This window comes from Scomber japonicus, chromosome 4 (genome assembly GCF_027409825.1).
Source record: "Scomber japonicus isolate fScoJap1 chromosome 4, fScoJap1.pri, whole genome shotgun sequence".
Taxonomy (NCBI): Eukaryota; Metazoa; Chordata; class Actinopteri; order Scombriformes; family Scombridae; genus Scomber; species Scomber japonicus.
Window position 1 is genome coordinate 29,348,912 of NC_070581.1, and position 23,179 is coordinate 29,372,090.

The 23,179-nt window shown below is 40.1% G+C and overlaps 3 protein-coding genes across 3 annotated transcripts; all 3 read right to left on the minus strand.

The window, feature by feature from the left end:
• Nucleotides 1–33: 33 nt before the first annotated feature.
• Nucleotides 34–4,889, minus strand: taf8 (TAF8 RNA polymerase II, TATA box binding protein (TBP)-associated factor). Its single transcript, XM_053317646.1, has 8 exons — nucleotides 4,739–4,889; nucleotides 3,330–3,489; nucleotides 2,259–2,357; nucleotides 2,103–2,165; nucleotides 1,871–1,995; nucleotides 1,634–1,781; nucleotides 1,373–1,515; nucleotides 34–562 (listed from the first exon to the last, which is right to left on the minus strand). The coding sequence occupies exons 1-8, from the start codon at nucleotides 4,784–4,786 to the stop codon at nucleotides 422–424; spliced, it is 927 nt and encodes a 308-aa protein (XP_053173621.1). The 5' UTR covers nucleotides 4,787–4,889; the 3' UTR covers nucleotides 34–421.
• Nucleotides 4,890–6,752: 1,863 nt separating this feature from the next.
• On the minus strand, nucleotides 6,753–7,415 carry g0s2 (G0/G1 switch 2). The gene has a single exon (XM_053317878.1). It carries the CDS (start codon nucleotides 7,384–7,386, stop codon nucleotides 7,033–7,035), a length of 354 nt encoding a protein of 117 aa, XP_053173853.1. The 5' UTR covers nucleotides 7,387–7,415; the 3' UTR covers nucleotides 6,753–7,032.
• Nucleotides 7,416–11,378: 3,963 nt separating this feature from the next.
• On the minus strand, nucleotides 11,379–18,534 carry camk1gb (calcium/calmodulin-dependent protein kinase IGb). The gene is made up of 12 exons (XM_053317464.1): nucleotides 18,419–18,534; nucleotides 15,641–15,766; nucleotides 15,430–15,504; nucleotides 15,196–15,334; nucleotides 14,226–14,349; nucleotides 13,970–14,045; nucleotides 13,559–13,671; nucleotides 13,360–13,438; nucleotides 12,982–13,069; nucleotides 12,286–12,635; nucleotides 12,094–12,194; nucleotides 11,379–11,470 (listed from the first exon to the last, which is right to left on the minus strand). The coding sequence occupies exons 1-11, from the start codon at nucleotides 18,502–18,504 to the stop codon at nucleotides 12,134–12,136; spliced, it is 1,317 nt and encodes a 438-aa protein (XP_053173439.1). The 5' UTR covers nucleotides 18,505–18,534; the 3' UTR covers nucleotides 11,379–11,470; nucleotides 12,094–12,133.
• Between the last annotated feature and the right edge of the window lie 4,645 nt (nucleotides 18,535–23,179).

Sequence of the window (23,179 nt, forward strand, 5' to 3'; positions counted from 1 at the left end):
AAACTGTTAAGAAACGTCTCATACGTACATACATTAAAAAAGAAACTTATTTTTCTTTATTCACAAAATGACGAGATTCCTGTGTGGTTTGTATTTTACACTAAAGATGTTACTTACAAAATGACGTCACACACATTTTAAACAAAGTGAGTGCTTGCTGACAAAAAATGACAAGAAAAAAAAGAAGTTATTATCTTCAGTAGAAGTCCGTCAGTATGCCAAATTGAACAGCAGTGCTGGTTCCAGCGCGGAGGATAAACCTGCCGCCGGTCCCGCCTCACACACAGCGGGCTTCAGCACCAGGCCCCCCCCCCCTCCTCTATCTCTCTGTGTGTGTGGAGGAAATAGCTGACTGGACTGCTCAAAAGCACCAACCACTGTGGCAAAATGTGAGTCTGTTGGTTCAGGAGGGGTCCCCGGCTCATTTCTTCCTCCTCACTTTGGGTTTCTTGACCGGCCGGAGGTACGGGTTGTCGATCACGTTGTCCTCGCTGGCTTTTGTGGAGGGAACGACGCCGCTGGGAGGAAGTATGGAGTTCTCTTTGTCAGCTCCTGGATCATCCTGAACGAGAGGGAAACCAGAAACAAAAGATGTTAGCTATCATTGTAAAAGACGCTCTACTCTACCACAGTCATGCATCACATTTAAAAGGAATCATTTAATAGACATTTTGAGTTAGATCTGAGTTGTTCAATCAACACAGAAACAAACATTAAATACGGTAATTTCTGGGGGGGTTAAATGGGGAGTTATGTGCTGGACTATTTCTCAGCTGGCTGTAGTGACTTCATGTAGTCTCTCCTAGTGCCGTCAAGACTCCAGGAAGTCACTGCTCCTGACTAAAGAAACTTTTACAGCACGTAGCTCTCTGTGCAAAGATTAAACAAACATGATGTAACATAAAGTTGTGTTTGAACAGAGCCAGTTCACCCCGTTTTCAGTCTTTATGCTAAGCTAAACTAACTTCTCCTGCCTCCAACTACGTACTTAACAGACAGATATGAGAGTGATGTTGTTCTGTTCATCTAACGCTTGAAAAGGGAATCTTCAAAATGTCCAACTATTCCTTTAAATTCAACCAAGTCTCAATCAATAATTTAAAAAGAGACATGAAAATTGGGTTTAAGCACTGCAAACTTAACTCTTAAACACTGTAAGAGAAGCACATTTATTTAAATAGGCAAATAAGACTCTTTAAATATTTACCCCACTACTCCTAAAAATTGAGGCTATGTACTAAAACAAAGACTCCTCCAATATGCTGCTATTGTGGTAATTAAACTGGATTAACCTTTCAGATTTCACACAGTAATAACATCAGATGATCATAAACTCAGACAGCCATCTTTAAATGAAGACATCTTGACTTACAGCGATGTTATTTCCTGCTGTGTTCTCGTTGTCTGTCTGCTCGTCCTGCTCAGAGGAGTCCGTTTCTTCCAGAGTCTGCAGTTCCAGCTCTGAGGGCAGGAGGGCGCTGAGATACGGGATGGTGGTCGGCCGCGCTGCGATCACTGACAACACCGTCGCAGGGATTAGGAGTCGTGCAAACACAGCATGTTCTAAGTCGCTTTATATATATTTTACAACTAATCTTTGAAACACAGGTGAGCTTTTTGCAGAGTCACTCACATGGGAAGGCGGTGATGTCGTCTTTGAAGAGGCTCTGCGTCTCTCCGGTCTTGGCCATGAAGCGTGTGAGTGCTCGCTCCACGTCTCTCCTCTGAGTCGCTGCTTTCTCTCTCACCACCTGGTAGTCTGACACCGGCTCTCTGAACGTCTGCAGAATGGAAAACATGCTTTAATATCACAACTAAAAAGGGAAATCGTTTTTTGTTTGGGAGGCCTTTTATAAAGACAATGACTCACGGGTGTTTTGATGTAGGTGTGAGGGTCGGGGAACTCTGGGAAGTGGCTGGGGATGTGAGCCGGGTGTGTGCGTTTGAGTCCGGCTGACAGTGCTCTGGGAGTCACAGGCGGGTTCGTGACTGGAGCTGAAAGGCAATTTTTAATCATACTTAAATCAATGTTAAAAAAACGATCCCTATCATCATCAACTTCATAATCCATGCCAACAATGGAGAGCAGAGCGAGTACTTACGGGCAGTTATAACCATCCTCTGCGATCTCTTGGCGTAGACGGGCAGAGTGTCGACATTGAAACCTGCAGACACACAAACAGATTCAATTACAGTCAGCTTTATTACATTACCGTAGCTACGTATGATTGATATGTCTGTGTCTTCCAGGAGCTTACCCATTTCAATGAGTGTGACCACTGTGTCCGACAGGGTTGGGACACTTCTGGCTGTGTGTTCACAATAAGCTTTGGCACTGCGGCCTATTTCAGTTATATCTGAAAAACAGTGACAAAACACGAGTCTCTGTTTATGAGCAATTTGCAAATATAATTCATATATGTGTAAAAAATATCAGTTTGTAGGAACCGCTAACCTGCAGCTAAAGCAGCAAGCAGGTCAATATAAAGATTTAGAACTGTGAAAAGAGGCTGCAAACTTAACCCTCCTGTTGTCTTCAGGTCAAGGAAGGAAGGAAAGGAGTAAGGAGGGAGGAAGGAAGGAGGGAAAGAAAGGAGTAAAGAGGGAGGAAGACGGAAGGAAAGGAGTAAGGAGGGAGGGAGGAAGGAAGGAGAGAAGTAAGGAGAGAGGAAAGGAGGATGGAAGGAAAGGAGTAAGGAAGGAAGGCGGGAAGGAAAGGAGTAAGGAAAAGAGGGAGGAAGGGAGGGAGGAAGGAGGGAGGGAGGAAGGAAGGAAGGAAAGAAGGAAGGAATGCAGTAAGGAGGGAGGAAAGGATGATGGAAGGAAAGAAGGAAGGAATGCAGTAAGGAGGGAGGAAAAGAGGATGGAAGGAAAGGAGTAAGGAGGGAGGGAGGGAGAAGGGAGAGAGGAAGGAAGGCGACAGGAGGGTTAAGATAAAAATAAGGGAAAAGAAATAAATGTTGCACAGCAGGAAAAATGATGCTGAATGACGTTGACAAGGATCCAACTATGTCTATAAACTCCTTCTACTGACATGAATCATACAGATCTGCAACCATCAGTACATTAAAGAGCAAAGGAAGATATAAGCAATTATTTTGGTCCATGAAGTCTTTGGCATACATAAAAAATATTTTCTAATTTGGAGAACTTACACACAGCACGGAGCAGATCAGATTCAGCTTTAATACAATTACATTCAAATTAAAACATGTGACACTACTTTTCTCCAGTGCTTTAAAATATACCACAGTAACAAATCTGATGAAGTGAGCTTTGTTGAATAAAGCTTGTGACAGGTTTTAATTTTGATACACTAAAATACTTACAGCTCTGCATCATCTCGGTGAGCGTTTCCACCGCTGCCTTCTCTGCGCTGTCGAAGCCGCACTCTGTCAGCAGGGCGCTCACGACCACCTGCAGGGTCCGGCGTCGGGCCAGGTGGTAGTTCTCCGCTGCGCTGGTGGATGCTTTACCACTGCTGGAGCGCTGTGGAAACACACATAAAACAGAGGACTGATTAATGATCCTCATGAAGGAAACTGGCTCATATAGCAGGAGAGAGACACAATGATACAGAGTGCTGAAGGTACTAACTACCAGCTGGCAGCCAATACTGGATTTTTTGGGGCAGATGCTGATATAGATATTAAGGATTTTTTTAAAATTACGACATTGTTGTATCAGCCGATAAGAATATATATATACACATTTTATGCAATGTCGTCCAATGTTGTCCATCAAACCCTTGTGATAAAGATATGTTATAGAGGCTGTGATATTTTACAGTTAAACTATAAACTTTATTGTATAAAATGATATCAGTGCTGGGATAACTGAGAATTTCATAATTATACAGTAAATTCCTATAAATAATAAAATATGTATGCATATTACAGTTGAATTGAGAACAAACATACATAAAATATTGCAGATATAACTTTTTTTTAAATTCAGTGCGTATCTGACAACATATATGCCAGTATGGATATTTCTGTGATAGACTAATATCAGCTGATAATCTTGACTGAACCCCTTAACCATGTTTAAATGTCTTTTTATGTTGCCATGTGTTGCTTTCAAATCCTGTCCTGGTGCATTTTATATTTTATGTAAAGCACTTTGCTTTGTTGTTGAAATATGCTACACTAATACATTCTCCTTGCCTTGCCCTTTAAACAATCAAATAAACTAACTATATTAAAATTTCAACACTGTTTCACCATCTTTACTTGATAGACTTGACTTTGAGGTATGAGACACATGTACACAAACATTAACAGGTGGAAAGACACACAGAAAAAACAGTCAAAAGTTTGGACACACTTTCTCATTGATGTGAATGGGAAGGTGTGTCCAAACTTTTGACTGGTACTGTATATTGCATGCTGTTTATCACATTATCAGCAGGTAAAGGCATCATTGAGTATGTATAAAAAATGTGCCCAAATTGAGCTTCACTGTTAAATATTGTCATTAACAGATGGATAAAAGTAGGTAATATACACCAAAAAAGGGTAAATATTAATTAATACGCATTTTACAAAGCAGTGCACTAACTTTACACTCAATAAACGCTGAGTCTGCAACCAAGGACAGCAGGTTATTTAATGTTTTTCTGTTTTTCTGTGTTTCTGTTTTTCTCAGTCTTCCTCTAGCTTGCACTGACTTCCGGAGCTAACAGCTAAGCTAGCAGGAAACCGTCGCATAACGATGAGCATTAAAACAGCTTTCTCACCCCTCCTAGATTCAGCGAATTGCCCGATACCACAGCAGGATCCGCCATCCGTAATTATTTGCGCTCTCGCTTGTTTGGATATGCAGATTTATACTGACATTAGCGATATTCGTCCGACGATCATTTAGCCGCCGATAGTAAACACGATTTGACTGTGTGACGTACTTCCGTTATCCGGGAGAAGGCTGAATATCCGGCAGCGCATTTACTACCGCCATCTAGTGGTGGTATATAGAATTACATCGGTTACATTAGATAGATAGATAGATAGATAGATAGATAGATAGATAGATAGATAGATAGATAGATAGATAGATAGATAGATAGATAGATAGATAGATAGATAGATAGATGTTACATTTTTTAACGTGCCAATATTGCAATATCTCTGTCTCTGCTACCTGTGATATGTGAAAGTCAGGTGATGGAACCCTCGGCCATCCCAATCCTGTTTTTTCTCCACTGGCTCCCTGTTCATTTTAGAATTCATTTTAAGATTTTACTGACTCACTTTTAAAGCAGGTCTATGTCCAGCTTCATGCTACATATCAGATATGTTGACTACATATGAGCCTCTTAGATCTCCGGGTGGGGTCTTTCTGGCTGTTCCAAAGTCGAGGTTGAAATCTGGACAGGACCATGCTTTCGCCATCAAGGCCCCTAGGCTTTGGAGTGACCTGCCCGAGGAAATTATTTTATTTATATATTTTTATATTATATTTTCATCATCTCCTTACTGTTTTCAACTCTACCTTCATCTTGTCAATGTCAGTCTTGTTACTGCTCTCTGTGTTGTGTGTCTTGATTTGTATTGTATTTTGTAACTTTGTGAACTTTGTTTTTAAAAGGTGCTATATAAATAAAATTATTACTATCATTATTATTATTTTGATCTTTTCTGGTCTGGCCTAAACTCACAGCTGTTGACCAAAAAACCCTGCAGAAAACAGTGTGTGCAGCAGAGAAGATCACAGGTGTCTCTCTCCCCGCCATAGAGGCCATTTATATGGGTCTGAAAGGCCTTCACCAAAACGTCTCACCCCTCCCACCCTAACCCACCACCTCTTTGCACTCTTGCCATCGGGAAGGAGGCTGCAGAGCATCTGGGCAAGATCCACATGATTCTGCAATAGTTTTTCCCCCCAAGGTATCAGAACTCCCTCCGTATGACATGCATGTGCATCTTTACTGTGAACTGGCAGTTTGTTTGTTTTATTTTATTTTGTTCAATTCTATTGTGTTGATTTGTCTTGTCCTCCATGTTGTGGAAAAGCAAAACTCATAAATAAAATATATTTAAAAAATGTAAAAAAAAAACAAAAAAACAACAACACTGTATCTACTGCTTATTGAATTAAGGCTTGGCGAAGGTGATGGAGCTAAATGAGAGGAAAACCATTACATGAACATTGCATGTAATGTGCATTTGCCTTTCCACACATCAGTAAGTTAAATGGTGAAAGAGTGGTTGTGTGCTAAGGATTAATGTGTCACATGTAAAATTAACCAAATGTTCCTTTAATGGTTTAACGTAGTTGAATTCATTTCAGCATCACCCTTCATGCAGCTAGTGGAGCACATGTTGCTTGAATCTATATTTTTTTCTGAAAGGATAGGTTCAGAGCTTTTAGTCTCCTAAAGACAGTCTGCCTAAAGACAACAATCAGGTGTCCATGTGATGTCCATATACCAGCGATCAAATGTGCTTTCACTGCAAGTGATGGAGGCCAAATTGTTTTTGCAAAAATTAGTATAAAAGTTTATGTGAAGCTTATGTGAGGTTTAAATACATTTTTGTACAGAAGGAGGAATGAAAAGAGAAATGATTATGGCAAGAAAAACCTATTTAAATGTTCATTTAGGCTCCTGACTGATGTTTTTAGACAGACTTGAGTAAGTGAACTTGTCCTTGAATATCCAAATTATTACTAATCATGATATCTATTTAACAAACGGCTTCTTACGCCATGCAAAAAGCGCTATAATGTAAAATCATGTCCTGAATCACTTATTAGTTGAAAAATAGGTTTATTGGAGTGCAAAATGAGTTAAATCACAAACATTCCTTTCCATACACACTTTCCACAAAGTTTCTGCTGCCCAGCAGCCAGACGCCACTGAACCTGCAGTTCTCACTGTATCTACTTATCTTTTACTCACCAGTCAAAAGTGGAAAATTGGCAAATAAAAGAATGAACACAAAGTGACCAGTTCAACATTGCAATTTAATTTACCATCATTGTCATCAATGTTGTAAATTCAGTGTCCTTTTGCATCAGGAGATGAGGGTTTCTTTAAGAGGCATGTACGCGGTAGGCTGAGCCTCTCCTCTGCCCATTATTCACCAGCTGTTTGGCCTTCGCCTCCATCCCTACTGTCTCCAGCACCTCCACAGCATCAGAGCGAATCACGGTAGTCTGCGTCTTCAACACCTGCTTCTCCTTCTTCTCCACCATCACCACCTCTACTGGTGTGTCCTCGGCATCGTCATTCTCCACAAAGGGCAGGAGAACCGTTTCCAGCAGTCCACCAACCACTCCAAGCACGGCCAGAGTGGAGCCAAGCATGTAGATCTTCAGCATACTCCGGTTGGGCTTCTGGTTCAGCATCTCCTTAGCAAATGGGATGATCTCACCAATGGTTTCCATTTTGTGTTGCTTGAGTCTGTTGAAGGATAAAGGAGAAATTTAATGTTTTATCAGACAGATAGATTTTGTGTTATTTAACTGCAATCAATCTTTCCATTATATACAGTTAATACTGATGCAATTCACAAATACTCACTTTCAAAAGTTCTGAGTTTCGTCAGTACTCGGCCCAGTCAGGCAATCGTAGGCAAAGACACAAGGGCTGATTCTGCAATTTAAACACAAGAGATGGTCACCGCCCACAGTGACAATGAAATGCATATTCATGAGGCTCCTACAGTTGCTTTTTTGGAGATGAGGGCTTGTTTGGGTAAAAGGGCATGACTGTCTAGCACAAGAAGTGCAGCAAATATTCCCTGTAGGTGAAAATGTGTATGTGACATCACACACGGTCTTTGTGTGTCATGCAGTAAATACAGTATTGTTGTCTAATTTTCTCAAAAGGACCTCCAATCACGTGAGTGCAGAATGAGGATAAATCATGCAAAACATTCATATGCTGCATGTTACTGAACATTGAACAACATGAGTGGTTGGTTCGTGTCGCGTGGCTTGTTACCATACACATTGATCCTCATCAGGAGAGCCTGATTAGTGTCCAATCACAGTGTGTGAGGCTTGTGAAGCCAGTCCTACTTATTGGCTGACAGGCTAACTGTATGATTATAGATGGAAACCCCCATATTGAACACTGTGAGATAAGGTTCATTAGAAGATAAGTTTCAAGAGAATTCCCCTAATCATGCAGTCCTGAGCTGCTCTGGCCCATGTGTGTGTGTCTGACCGTGGAGCTGACAATGAAGCAGTAATAGATCACAGGGGTTAATGTTCCTATTGTGTGTACGTGTGTGTGCGCGTGTGTCTTTGCCTGAAAAAACTCTGCCCTTTGACCTCGTTCCTCACTGCAGGAGAGGAGGGAGTGAAGTCAAGCAAAGTGAATTGTGCAATGTGTCTGATCTTTGTCACAGAGAGACATGTGTCATCCTCGCTCTGTAAAAATGACAAGTGGCTAATGTCATGAGACATCTGCATGCTGGTACAACATCTGCACACCAGGTTTATGATGATAAATGCTTGTCATCATAACAAATAATCCAGTGTGACCACCAACACCTTGAAATCAATGGAAAGTCAGAAAATTAGCAAATGCAAATCAGCAAAAGCAAAACTTATAAATATAAAAATCATCATTTTTTAACTACTTTATAAACTATCATTACTCCTTAAAATGTCCATTACTTTAGTCACACATATTGCAAAACAACCCATAATTGCAAAATATGCAAAAAAATAAAAAATACACAATTTCAAAATACTGAAGAGAAACAAAAAGCACTACTCTTGGACACAATTTGTGGTGAAATTACTCTTCATGAGGTTTATTGACCAACATTTGAACTTTTGCTCAGCAGTGATGAAATGTGGCTAAACTCAACAACAACCTTTCCCCTGTGTTTGTGAGTTAGGTTTGTGTTTAGAGCCCAGACTTTCCACAAACGTTTTTTCTAGCAATATCTCTATAATTATGCTGTAAATAATGTTCCTCTTTGAGCAACTCAGTTTGGATTTGGGGCATTTATGTTTGTCACTGCTGGGAAAAGGTTGAGACTGTTTGGAGACCTTTGCCCTATATTTCTGTCTTCCTCAGCTTGAATGAAGAGTCTGTCTCTATATTGGACTTCACCAAGTCAACCATGTTGTGGTTTTAGGGGGGGGCATGGGAGTGGAGAGGAGGATTAAGGAGGGCTTTTTGGTGTCTGTAGATGTAAAAACTCCTTCAACAGGAGGTCAGAGGAGAAAAGGATAAGTATACACAGGCTTTTTAAAATGATGCTTCCAGAAAATAGTATCAAAAAATCAAAAGAAATGACACAGTTTTTAGCTGTTGCTGTGATTTATGGTTTAAGATGAACCACTATACACATAATCTCTTTTTTAACCATATTATTTTAAATTGAGCTATTTCTATTGTGTCCTGCTTAGCAAAGTCTGGTGATTAAAGACAAAACCGCCTTAAAGTAAAATGCAGGACATGAAAAAACTGAATATGATGCTAAAAATATAATTATGGCAATATACAGTTCAAAATATTGTTGAGGACTTCCAGTTTCTAATCCAGACTAATCTGTTATGATAAAAGCAGAAACCTCCAGTTAGAATTTGTTGAATCTGCTTATATACAGTCATTTACTCCAGTTGAAACCAGCTGATCTAAATACACTGCACTGAGGTAATCCTGGCTAAGTCAAGATGCTGAAGAGCTGACGTGTCATCTAATCTACCGAAGAAGTACAGGCTGGTAATTGGTTTAGAGGTTAGTTTAATTAGATACCGGTCATGTCACATAATCAGTTATAATGAGTCATTTCTCCTGTTTTAACTGCACATAAAAAAGCATAAAATATGAGTAAATAATGAAGAGTGGAGAGTTTAGAGTTGGATTATGACCGAGCCAATATGAAATTTTAGGCTTTACTTTTCTTGCCATAACCAAAAGAATATTCAGAAAATGTGATCCTCAATCTTCAGGGATCACTCCCACTACTGCAGTCTTGGGATTCATTTGCTTGGATTCATCTAAACAGATACACAGTGAAAGTCAAAACAAGGTTACCCAGAAAGACTCTCGAGACATGTTGTTATGCTCTTGCACAATCTTAGTGCCTCTTATCATCTACTCTCACTGTTTCTTATTGATTGTTAACTTGTGTATATTTGGATGTTATAATGTTACATGCACGTCATTTTGTACAAGAAACTATAAATTCCTCAATCCTCAGTGCTTCTTTTGAGCTCATTACTGGTCTGGTCTATATGGTCAATAGCTTGATATAATTTTGCAGCTGATTACAATTTCATTTCTCCAATCTGTATTTTCAATTATATATTTTCATGGGAATTTGTGGAGTCTTTTTGGAGTCATTTTTCCTAGAAGAGAGAGAAACTAAGTCAAGACAAAAAAAGAAGCAACAAAATGAGTTCAGATTCTGTATGAGCTTTATTTATGAACATACAGAGATAGCAGCGTAATACACAGACTAGATCAATATCTGTTGAATGCATTAATACAAAGACACATACAGCTGGAGAGACAAAAAGCAAACTGCCCAGAATGAACCATTTCAGTGGAGAAACATTTATTACAGTAAATATAAATGACGTTTCATATCCTAACAGGTTGATGGCATGTGAGAGCCACGAAATTGGCAAGTTATGGTGATACTTGTGGCGTTTACACTGTTTGAATGATTCGTCAGTTTGAACATATATTGTTATATATCATATAATTTACCATAATATATTATATGATACATAATATATCACAGTTACAGAGATATTTTTTTTTAAATCATGGCTTTTTTTTCTTTTTTTAAAAATGAAGCAAAAACATTAGAAAAAATAAAACTCAACACAAAATGATTAGGATAAGGAACATGATAAAAATAAGAAACAACTTTATCAGAATAAATAATATCAGTATGGCTTAATTGAAGCAGGACCGCAAGTTTTTTCCATTATCTATTGTACTTACAGATGCAGGTTAGCTAAAGGATAACATTTTACACATCAACAGTTGATGAAGCGCGATCATTTTTATTGCATTGTGTATTTTCTTGAACGGCATGTGACAACGATCTTTATACGCATCTATACTAAGTGCTCAAAATGAACTCTCCCTGATCAAGAATGGTGATATAAAGCCTTTCCTGACATCAGAGGTCAGGGACAACTTCACCATGAATGAGGTGAACATCCAAGTGGAGCTCAGCAGCGTGTAATCCCATCATGCCTCATTTAGGGACATTCCCTTGAACACTGTCTGTTTAACTGAAGTCTACCCTGTGCATGGGACCTAAAGTGTGTCTTGTGTAATGAATGTGTATGTGATTGAGATTGTGTGCTTCAGTGTAGTTGTCGGGAAGCTTCATAGGCACTCTTTCCAAACGAAATTGTCCAACTGACTGTGGACCCTCGCAGACTGTTTAGGTCTGTCGGCGGGATCAACCACTTCTCATCCTCAGTACCAGTAGGGGAGCTGCTGACACACAACAGCTGCATGCTGAGTCAGCACAGCAACACTGACCTGCAGAGGGCAGAAACACACACACACACAGAGTGAGACACACATTTGCCAGCTGTACTAAGAATCAGACAAAGCAGGCACAGAAAGAACGAGATGATTTGTTTGTGTTTTCTTTTGCTGCAGGCTGTAAATACTAGTAATCCCTTATGAAACAAGCAAGTAACAGTATTTATTCTGCTGTTTTTTCTCCACATTTTTTGTTCTCGGGTCTCTCTTGAAAAAGGCATATTAGTCCCAATGAGAGTATCTGATTAAATAAAGCTTAAATAAGTAATTTCTATTTGCATAAAGTGTCAAATTGTATATAACTGATGATCCTGTACTCTAACACAGGAGCTTTGAATTATTCTGGCTTGATTGGACCTCTTTTCTGGTTGAATCTGCTCTGAGAAATATGTGAGGTCACCAAACTTCAAACACTCAACTATTTAAATAATCATTTAGAGGAATTTTTTTAAAGAAAGAAATGACTCCAGTTTCTCAAATGTGGATACTTTCTTGTTTCTTGAATCTTCTGTAAATATATAAAAATTGTGCAGAAACGATTCAGATACGATTACAGTTTGATCTATACTGTATTTAAAAAAATAATTATTATATGCAAATGTTTTCTTTGAACCTACCAAGTAAAATACTTTTTCCCATGTAAACTTCATGCAGCCTTCACATGACGGAGCAAACTCCAGTCTGAACAGGCTTGTTGTTGTTTCTGGTTTTACCGTACCTGAAAGCAAAAGAGAAATATTTCGTCAGTCCTGCTGCTGTATCACAAATTTAAAAATTCAAAAGCCGAATGGGGTTAAGCTGACACTCACCCGTTCAGGTTGGCGGGCTCTGAGTGGTACACGTGCTTGCCCTGCTCGGCCATAGTGGGCGCGTGAGGGGGGGCGCTGGTCTGACTGTGACTCTTCAGTGGGTGGTAATGGCTCTTCAGTTCAATAGGGCTCGTGGGCAAGGACATGTAATGTGTCCCTTGTACATTCCCGTTAATCTCCATCCCCTTGGGGTCCAGCCTATCCTGGTTGGGATGTTTGCAGTTATTGATCTGTGTGGACACGTCGATCACATTGATGTCCGGGATGCTGGTCTGCCTCAGGATCAGCTCTGAGTGGGCGAGATGCAGCCTCTTCATGTGGTTGATGGCTACGGCAGCATTGATGGCTTGCTGTGGAGTGATTATAGACAAGAGGTTGGAAAACAGATCTGAGGGCCTCAAAGATTACACGTAGCTTCAATTTATGATGATGTTTAGCAGATAAGGCTGACATTAAGAGACATCAAATCTGAGCACACAATAAAATCATTTTTACTGATGAAAACTGAAGTATACTTTGGCTTTCTTGACCTTAAAAGCTCTACATCAGCCTTCAGTGGCCTTGATTACAAAACAATAACTATTAAACTGTCCTTAATCAGGAAGGATTTAGGTTGCCTTCCGATTAATCTACTATAAACTGCCGGCCCTCAATGAGATTAACCACCTCAAAGCCAAGAAATCAATGTGGACTGACCTTCCATTTGGACTTAGCAAAGTTCTTTTGGATCTGAACGCTGACGGAAAAATAGATGTCGTTGCTCCGGGCCGTCTTTCCGATAATCCTGGAAAACAGACGACAGAACACAAGCTCAGTTTTATTTCTAGGCACAGTCGAGGTTAATCCTGTATTGGTCTGTGTGACCTGACGCTGTACTGCACACCTATGGTAAATATTGTTTCACTGTTCATTTCTCTAAGACAGTGGCAACTTCTAATTGGGATTAGATCTACAGTAACCTACAGTATGGATGGTAATAAAATAAAATAAAATAAATAAAAACAGTGTGAACAATAAATGCAAATGTAATAATTAAAGTGCTCCAATAATGTGAGGCTGATGATTGACACTCACCAGGGGTGTCGGAGAGCTTGATCGGTAGAGTAGCGCATGTGAGGATTCTTCTGCATCATGTTACGGATGAAATCTTTAGCTGCAGATGAAAAAGATGATGCACATGTTAGAGAGCCAAGACAGCGCTCTGCGTGGAGAAAAAAAAAAGCAGCTGCTGTGGGCTACACAATATGTCTGCGCTAATGAACAGCGTGTTTACCAGATTCAGAAATGTCATCCCAGAAGGGCGAGTCGAACTCGTACTGCGCCTTCATGATCTTGGAGAAGAGTCGAGTCTCACTTTCTTCGTAAAAAGGGGGGTATCCACAGAGTCTGTAAGAAAATGTTCTACAATAAGAAACATGTCTCCATGTGTGCAGATCTGCATGTATAGTAGATGCTCACTAGATGGTGCTATGACTTAGTGCATCATTATTCTGTATTTAGGTAACTGTGTCATGCTAAACACATACATGACCTGCAGTAGCCTTTAAATGGATGAATCCTGCCACTTAATACAGTTAAACCTGGAGCAGATTTACAATGTTAGGTGTCTAATTTTGGCTGGAACACCTCTTTCCGCTCTATATATCTATTTAGTATGCACACATTCTCCACAGTTTGTACTCACAGGATATAAGTGATAACTCCAATCGACCAGCAGTCCACTGTATTGCTGTAGGGCTTCTGTGCCAACACTTCAGGAGCTGAAAGTGAGGTAAATATGTCAGAGCTCTGCCAGTAATTATTCTAATTAGTGTTCAGAGAAACAAGGGTATGAATATCACATATCATCTGTATGGTCTAGCTGAGTTACAACCCCGTGAGTCTTATGTTTCTACGAGCCTCGGTAAGTATCCATTCATCATTCATTACTGTTTCCTTACCGACATATCCTGGAGTGCCGCAGGCTGTCGACATGACGCCGTTGTCTACCATCTTAGAGAGGCCGAAGTCACTAATCATGATCTTAGAGTCCTCATCCTGGCTGTAGTACAGGATGTTCTCTGGCTGCACGGAGACAAACAGATAGCAGATGTTCACACACAGGTTTTCTCACAAGTTAACGTCTTGTAAGAATTTTATTTATTTATTTACAGTCTCATAAAGAATGAGATTTGAACTTAAATGTATTATTTGATATTATGGAAAATATGCTTATTTGCTTTCTTGGCAAGAGTTAGATGAGAAGATCAATACCACTTTCATATTTATATGCTAAATGTGAAGCCGCAGCCAGCAGGGAGTTGTTTAGCTTAGATCAGCACAAAAAAACAGGGGTGAACAATTAGCCGGCTTTCCAGGAACAAAATCCAGAAGTCACTGTTTCCAACCAAGAAATATAAAAAACATACTTTAATGTTTTCACAGTTTGTCTTTTGTGCAGATTAAACATACAGGATACAATGTGTTTAGGCAGATTTGACCTTTGGACAGAGCCAGGCTAGCTGTTTCCTATTGTTTTCGGTCTTTATGCTAAGCTAAGCTAACCAGCTGCTGGCTGTAGCTTCATATTCAGACAGTGGTGTCAATCTATCAAGCAAATAAGTGCTTTCCCCCAAATGTCAACTATTTCTTTTGGCATTAAAAGTAATAAAAAATTCTGAAAAGCAGAGCAGCCTATTTAAACTCTGTTTAGTGTTTTAATGGCAGTTTTTTATCTAGTTAATTAATTTAACATTTTATTCTAACCAAGAGGCAACTGAATTATACTGCACTAGATAATTAAAAACTAATTAAATATAATGTGATTTATATATTTTATCCTAAAAATGTACTTGGGTAATAATATTTTATACCATTTAACCTTTGATTGTGAGTATCTGTGTTTTTATGATGTTGGTTGCCGGTTCGTACCTTGAGGTCACGGTGCACGATGCCGTTTTCGTGCAGATAGCTGACAGCCTGCAGCACCTGTTGGATCACCCTGCTGGCATCCTTCTCTGAGTAAACCCCCCGGTCCAGAATACGGTCAAAGAGCTCGCCACCTGAAACTCTGATCAGGAGAGAACACCTTCATCAATATCTCATCCAATTTTAATTTTCCAACTTGATGTTTTAATAATAATATTTTAAAACTGTAAAACTCACAGCTGCATGACGAGGTAGTAATGAGTACGACTCTCATAGAAATCCTCCATTCCCACCACATTATCATGTTTGATTCTGTTTAAAGAAACAACAAGGTGCTTTAATTCACACATTTTCAACATAAAGCAGATCAATGGGATTCCTTCTTAGTCTGAGCACTGAGGGAATGTGAAATGAAAGTTGAAAGCTGATGAAAATTCATATGATTTACCTTCTCAACACAGTGATCTCATTCTCCAGATTGAGGTCCCTCTTCTGTTTCTTCTTCACACACTTCATGGCAAACATCTTTCCCGTCTTCTTCTCCTTCACCATGTAGACCTCGGAGAACGCCCCCCTGTTAATTAACACACACACAAACACGTTGAAGATGAGTTGTGCGATGATGCCTTCGCTGATTGCTTCGAAACATCACAGGAAGAGATAACGAGCCTCCCACTGCGAGAGGAAATGAGCATCCCCTCTTATTAGAAAAGGGGGCATTGCTAATAAAATATGTCGACCTCAACGCCTCAGACACAACTACAGCTTGCTTTCATTTCTTAAATTTGTTGATAAGTCAGATGTGCTTCTCGAGATGAGCTGAAACTCGATTTTGAGCACATTTGGTACATTAGGTCCACTCTGAAATTTCAATTTAATTTACATTTTTTATATCCCATTTTAACATTATTATAATAATATTCTGATATATTTAGAATTTAAATGTAATCTAATATTGTTGTTTTATTTCACTATTTCCTTTCACCTTTCTTTTGCTCTATTTATATTCTTTATTCTACTATGTGCAATATTTCCCAACTGGAATATAGTAAAAATAGAAGTATAAAGTTATACAAAAATCTAAATACTTCAGTAGAATACAAGTAACTCAAAATGAAGCCTAAGTAGAGTATTTGAGTAAATGTGCTACTTCTCACATAGATAGAAACTGCCTGATTTCTACGAATTTCTTGGACAGTGTTGGACTTAAAATAAAGACACAGCAAAAATAGACATATCAAGGGGTTTAATTAAGGTTCACTGAAGATCTCCGTGGCTTAGCTGTTCTCATGTAAAAGGCTTATTATTCTGCTCTGTGCTGCCCTGAGTCCACGCTATCTTCAGCGCTGTCTGGGAATAGTTGTTCTACCAGCTGGATTAGGCTCTTTATCCCTGACGCAATGGAAACAGTGGCAGGCAACAGGCTCAAGGTGCAAAAGCCAGAAACTGAGCATGTGTGGCAGGGATCCTTGGGAACAGCCAGCTCCTAAGTACGGTACAGGTTGGGTCACAGATGGGTATCGGGGTCAGTGGTGGTTACGGAGGCTCTGAACTCTGTCTGTCCTCTGTCTTGATTGCACTGACATTGAAGGATGAAGGAATTACCTCTAATGAACACTCAAAGCTGCTGAAAAGAAATGATTTGAACTACTTTCTGTCGTATTTCCCTTTTTGATTGTTTGCAAACACATTTAGAGGGCACACACACACACACACACACATACACACACACACACACACACACACACACACACACACATACACACACACACACACACACACACACACACACACACACAGAAACACACACACACACCGCCTAATGCTTGCTCAGTTGCCAGCATCATCACAGCACTTCACATCGCTCTACTGATTTCTCCCTGGTAACCACGGCTCATTTTCCTCATCGGACCTACTCAAAGCTTATTGTGGCCCTCAAGAGAAATCATCAGTCAAGCTCTGAACACAAACGCTAGGCAGCATCTTCATCGTCACCACCATCATCATCATCATCACCATCAAGACAAAGGGCCATTAGAAATCACTGACACAATAACTTGAGTGGGCAAATTTGTGAGCTTTAAATTCAAAAAGCCGACCACAACTAAATTGCTCTTTGCCTTTTTGGGACTTTCTCAGGGTTACTCTTAAGGCTGAAGGAGGCTGATTATCATTACCAGGAAACCATTAGGGTGTTGTTGATGAGGCCTGATGGGGAAAGGCTTATTTCCATCCCCCCTGGATTTCTTTCCTTTTACTGCGATAAGAGAAGCTAGACAGTATGAGAGAAGGTAAAACAGCTCAGTGAGAAGTGAGAGCAGTCCAGCAAAATCAGACAATACCAGTAAACCTTCATCTTGTGTTTGTGCCTCAGAGGTAAACTTGACCTATCACATGTCCACACCCATTTTTCCATTCAACTCCCAGTAAGTGTTTGGGGAAATAACAATAATTACTGCAAACTAATTGCTCCACATATGAGACCTTTCTTTATTTACATAACAAGGATGTGTCGCACCCAGGGGGGGGCCTCGCCTCCTTCACAGTCCAATCATCGCCAAGGTGATCAGCTAATATCACTCAGTGGGATCCCCCCAACCCTCTCGCCTCATATCCGCTTTGTTGTCCCTGCAACATGCTGACGTCACGCCGGTAGCCCTCATTTCCTCACACCTTTATTTACTGTTGGTCTCTGATGTGCTGCTCTCCAGCCGCTCACTCAATACTCAAGAGAAGACTAGGCCAACCTAACAAAAGAGACCTGAGTGCACACTAACAAATGACTGCAGATGTCTTAATTCGATTTTTATATTTTCTTTAAAGACTACACAGAAAATTTGAATTAGAATTTTTTTGAATTGAAGATGTTAGGGTTGATTTCTTTGTGAATGAACTGCTAAGCTGATCAGACAAACCATCTGACAGCCAGAGTGTCTTGTTGTCTAAGACTTAAGTAAAGTAGACCTCCTCTCGCCAATCCAATCAAAGCAGTAATCTGTCCTCTTACTCAAACAACACGTTGAAGTCTATAACCATGCCGTGGCCTAGAATATCAAAGTTCTACTGTAGTTCCCTTTAACATCAATGAAGCAAGATATAAAAACTTCCAGTGATGTTAAAGTTCACCAAAGGTCTTGAGAAATACAGGAAGTAACCCAGACATTAGAATAAATCCATAATGTTAATGTTAATGGTGTCTATCATAAATTGAGTTAAATGTACTTACGATCCGAGCTCCTCCATGAAGTTGAACTGCTCCTCGATGTTGTCGGTGTTCTTTTTCCACACATAGTCAGAATCTTGACGACCCATCTCTGCAGAGGCTTCAACAGGGATTTCTTGCAGATTCGAGGAGAAAGAGAAGAAGTAAAAAAATAGACGTCACTTAACACAGAAGTGCTGCAGAAGTTAGGTAGTGAGATTCCTCTGCATGAGTAACTTCTTCATGCAATTGCAAAAAGCAGCAGTAATCCTGAGCCTAGTGTCCAGACTATCTCATCATGCTAATCGCAGACAGTCATTTAGGATTATTAAAGAGACATGAGAAGGCAGGTATGAAGGTTGGTACAGTACGTCTGCTGCTCTGCTCAGACTGTCTGCTGTCTGCTGGAGGACACAGCAGATGACACCGACATCAGTCTTTGTCTGCACTCTAATCCCCGTGTGCTGTAACTAGCACACGGGGAGGGGGGGGGGAGAACAGCGGCGCCAGGAGTGATCCATGCTGGACCGGTGCCAGAACATATGATGCTGGTATGTACAGCAGAAGAAGAGATGTGAAACAAAGGATGAAAGAAAAAGAAAAATCTGTTGCTTGTTTCTTTTTTTTTTTTACCTTGAATTTGCCAGAAAAGGTGTAGCTGAAAATTAATTAATCATCAAAGCTGTTCTCAAATTTCAAACTCCTTGCACAACTCTAACGATCACACAGTGAGATTAACAAAATATGAGACATCGCTGAAATAATGAACATCTATAAAGGATTAGAAGTGGGATAAGAAGGACTTATCCAATAAAACTAGACTCTCAGAGGGATTAAGAACACTTTAAATGAGCAGGTTACCTAGTTTGGTCTCTTGCTCTCTTTTCTCCTTATATAAGGGATTAGTAACTCCTGATCTGGAAACCTGGCCTCATCACAGGTTAAACGCCTCAAACACAGAACTTTAAATATGAGATAGATGTTTGAACTATTACCAGAAAAACACTTGTTGAATGTATGAAGATACAAGAATGTATGAACATCAGATGATGATTAAAAAAAGGCAATTTTTTTTTTAGCTCGACCCACATTCAGTTTCTTCTCTTCATTCTCATTAAGATTAACACGAATTCTGCAGCACAATACATTAAAGACAAGCCATAAGTACACTGGTGATGGACCTCTGAAATAGTGGTGCACCAACAACGGTTCAATATCTACTCACTGACTGATCAGCTCTAGGGTTTTTTCTTTCTTTCTTTCTTTCTTTCTCCAGCACAAACACTCTTGCACCTTTTATTCCCCCTGCAGTAATTCTTCTTCTTTTCTTTCACCGCACTGTGTTGTTATTTAGAAGTGCAGTTCAGACCATGCAACTCAGCACAGGATCACTGGTGCAAGCTTTCTTCACTCTGCTGTATCTGACACACACATACACACATACACACACTCTCATATCCCAGAGAGGAAAGAACAATGGATGCTGGAGGATGTGTATAAACCCAGAAGCAGCAGTGTACAAGCAGGGATCCAAATATCAATGCAGTGAAATTCTTCTTCCCTCACCTGCTGTTTGTTTTACAGTCGATACAAATATGCAATAAGGATAACACACACACACACACACATACACACACACACTGCGCGACACTGACTCTGACTGTGGATGCTCTCACCAGCAGGACCAAGTCGGCTGCAGCATCCAGGGAAAGATCAAACTGCGGCAAACAAGGCGAATGATCAGATATTCAATTCAAGCTGGATCCACTCAGCTTTCAACGCAATCAAATACAACAACTGGTTTAAAAATGGTGCTAAATGTTAATAACGCACAAAACTCTCCACATTACGCACATTCATTCTCATTACTGGTCCAAAAACACCGTCTCCAAACTGCAGCTCTCTATACAATAAACAGCAGCGCGCATCCAAGTATTGACTTCATTGAGAGGAGATTCATTGAGCAGCAGCAGACTCATTCACACTTACCGAGAGACGTCGCTGTAAAGTCTACTCTGACTCTCCTGCTTGAAGCTTGCCGAGGTCTGGACAGATTACTTTGTCTGGGACTTTACTAATAGCCTACCTACCTGTTGTCAGGTCGGAGATTACATCCATGGAGAGAGGCGAGGGGAGGGGCTGGCAATGTGACAGGTGCTCATTGAGAGTAAAGTCACACACTTGAGGTTGCAGCTGCTGCTTTGGCTGCACAAACATGAGAGGTTGATTTGGATTTGTACAAAACGTCCTGCGCAGATGTTTTTTTCTCTTCTCCTTCCCCAAAAACTGTTCATTCAGAACACTTCATGCCATGTGCACGCGCATGCGCAGGTACGAACACAACAGTTTTTTTGTTTTTTGTTTTTTTTGTTTGTCAGGATCAATAGAAGTGAAGTGGGGCTACCATTTTGGGAATGCATGCACAGTGGTGATTCATGTAGCTACAGAATGACATCTGTGAATGAGACAAGGTTGACACTTTCTGTTAACCTTCGTGTCGTCCTTCCGGGTCAACTTGACCCCGTTTGTTTTGACTGTTCCTCCCTCCCTCCTTTCCTTCGTCCTATCTTCCTTCTTTCCTCCGTCCTCCATTCCTTCCTTTCCTTCCTTCCTCCCTTCCTTCTTCCCTTTCCTCCCTCCTATACTTCCTTTTTCCTTCCTTCCTTCCTTCCTTCCTTCCTTCCTCCCTCCTTTCCTTTATTCCTTCTTCGTCCCTTCCTTCCTTCCTTCCTTCCTTCCTTCCTCCCTCCCTCCCTCCCTTCTTTCCTTCCTTTTTCCTCCCTTCCTTCCTTCCTTCCTCCTTTCCTTCCTTCCTTCTTTACTTTCCTCCTTTCTGTCCGTCCTCCTTCCTTCCTTCTTCCTTTCCTTTCCTTCCTTCCTTCTTCCCCCCTTCCATCCTTCTATCCTTCCTTCCTCCCTCCCTTCCTTCTTTCATTTCCTCCCTTCCTTCCTTCCTTCTTTCCTTTCCTCCCTTCCTTCCTCCCTCCCTCCCTCCCTTGACTCGAGGACAACAGGAGGCTTAATTAATAGTTACAGTATCTGTTAAAAGTAGCAACCACCAGCTGGAGGTTTTTATGTTTTATTTTCTTAACAACACTAAATCAGAGTAGACTTCATGTGACACAGGTCAGTAGAAAATAGACTCTTAGCCTTCCTGTTTCCTTAGAAGTATTCACTGCCTTCAAGATGAAGCATTGGTAGCATTTATAACTACAGACTTGTGTTTCTTTTACTAAAATGCAAACAGCTGTTTTGCATTTGATATTTGTATGAAGTTTAGAGATCTGTATTCACTTTGCATTAAAAAGTGTTTTTCATTGTTGATTTAAAAGAAACAGCCAAAAATCATAAAAATCTCCAATAGTGGGTGAAAACTTTTTAAAGGGATTGTAGTACTGTAAATAACTAACCTAATGATTTATAAACCAATTATAAGCCATTAATAAGGCTGTGAAATATAAGTCTCAATGTTGTTTATCATGAAAAATGCACTTATAAGTATTTGTAATGCATTATACCAACAAGTCTATGGGTATGAATGTTAAGTTGTTAATAAAATGTGCCAAATGATGCATCCATATTTTGCAGCCATTGAAATTTAAAATGTATTTTAAACACAATATACATATTTCTGCACTCCAAAGATGTCAGCTGAAGCTAAATGTATATAAGCTGTCATAATAAATGCATTTTGGTCCAGATGCTCTGCAGCTCTGGATCTGGAACAAACCAAAAATGACACAGTTAAAATCCTGATGGTGGAGGATAAACTATTTTGACAACTTTTTAAAAAAATGAATTAATTGGTTATTAATGATTAATGAGCCATAATGGAAGCCATCTGTAATATCCTATAAACTCTTTATGGAGGGTGTCTCGTTAGAAAGTGGTGCAGACCATGTAATTGGGTTACACTGAGGTCGCAGACTGTGATGTATTGCATTTAAGAATTAGGCTATAGACATATGTTGCATTACACACACACACACACACACACACACACACACACACACACACACACACACAGAGACACACACACTCTCTCTCTCTCTATCTCTCTAGAGGCAACTTTTAACAGGCTTATGTATTAATCTGCATCAGGTGCTTATTTCACCCGCCATGCAGGAGCCACACGATGTGCAGTGTCATGCTGATAATAACACAGTCGGTCTTCCCCGGTTGTGTTCTCACTGCTCACTGACTGAAAGGACACAATACAAGACTGCTTGGGCAATGAAAAAAATATATATATCTAAAGAAATGCTTTTTATCTGCCACCACCTCAAAGGCTCCAGTGTTGATCTACCTGCCAGGATGAGTTTCATAGCTTCAAGCTGCTGGCCACCTGAGGTTCAAGCACATGCTGTAAATAGAAAGCAAAGAATATCAATAGCTGGACCGGTTCATCACGTTGTCATGGATACTGGTTCAGGAATATGTCATGGTCATCTTCCACTTCAGATTGTGTTGTTTCCATTTATATATTTATTTATTTTTAGATGTTCAGAAAGCAATCAGGAGAGAAGGCTGATCATCAGGCCTGCAGCAGGACTCAGCAGCTCCTGTAATGAGAGTGTCAGGTTTGATGATGGATGTTAAACTGCACAAAAGCGGCACAATTACATGGACAGGGTTATTACTGACTGAGGGTTTGAGCAGCATTAGAGAACAGTGATGAAGAATTGGGCTTATAACCTGGGCTGTCATGAAAATTATTCAAAAATATTAAACCCAACAAATCTAATTGTATATTTTCATATCCCCGGGGTTAAAAACCATGTACAT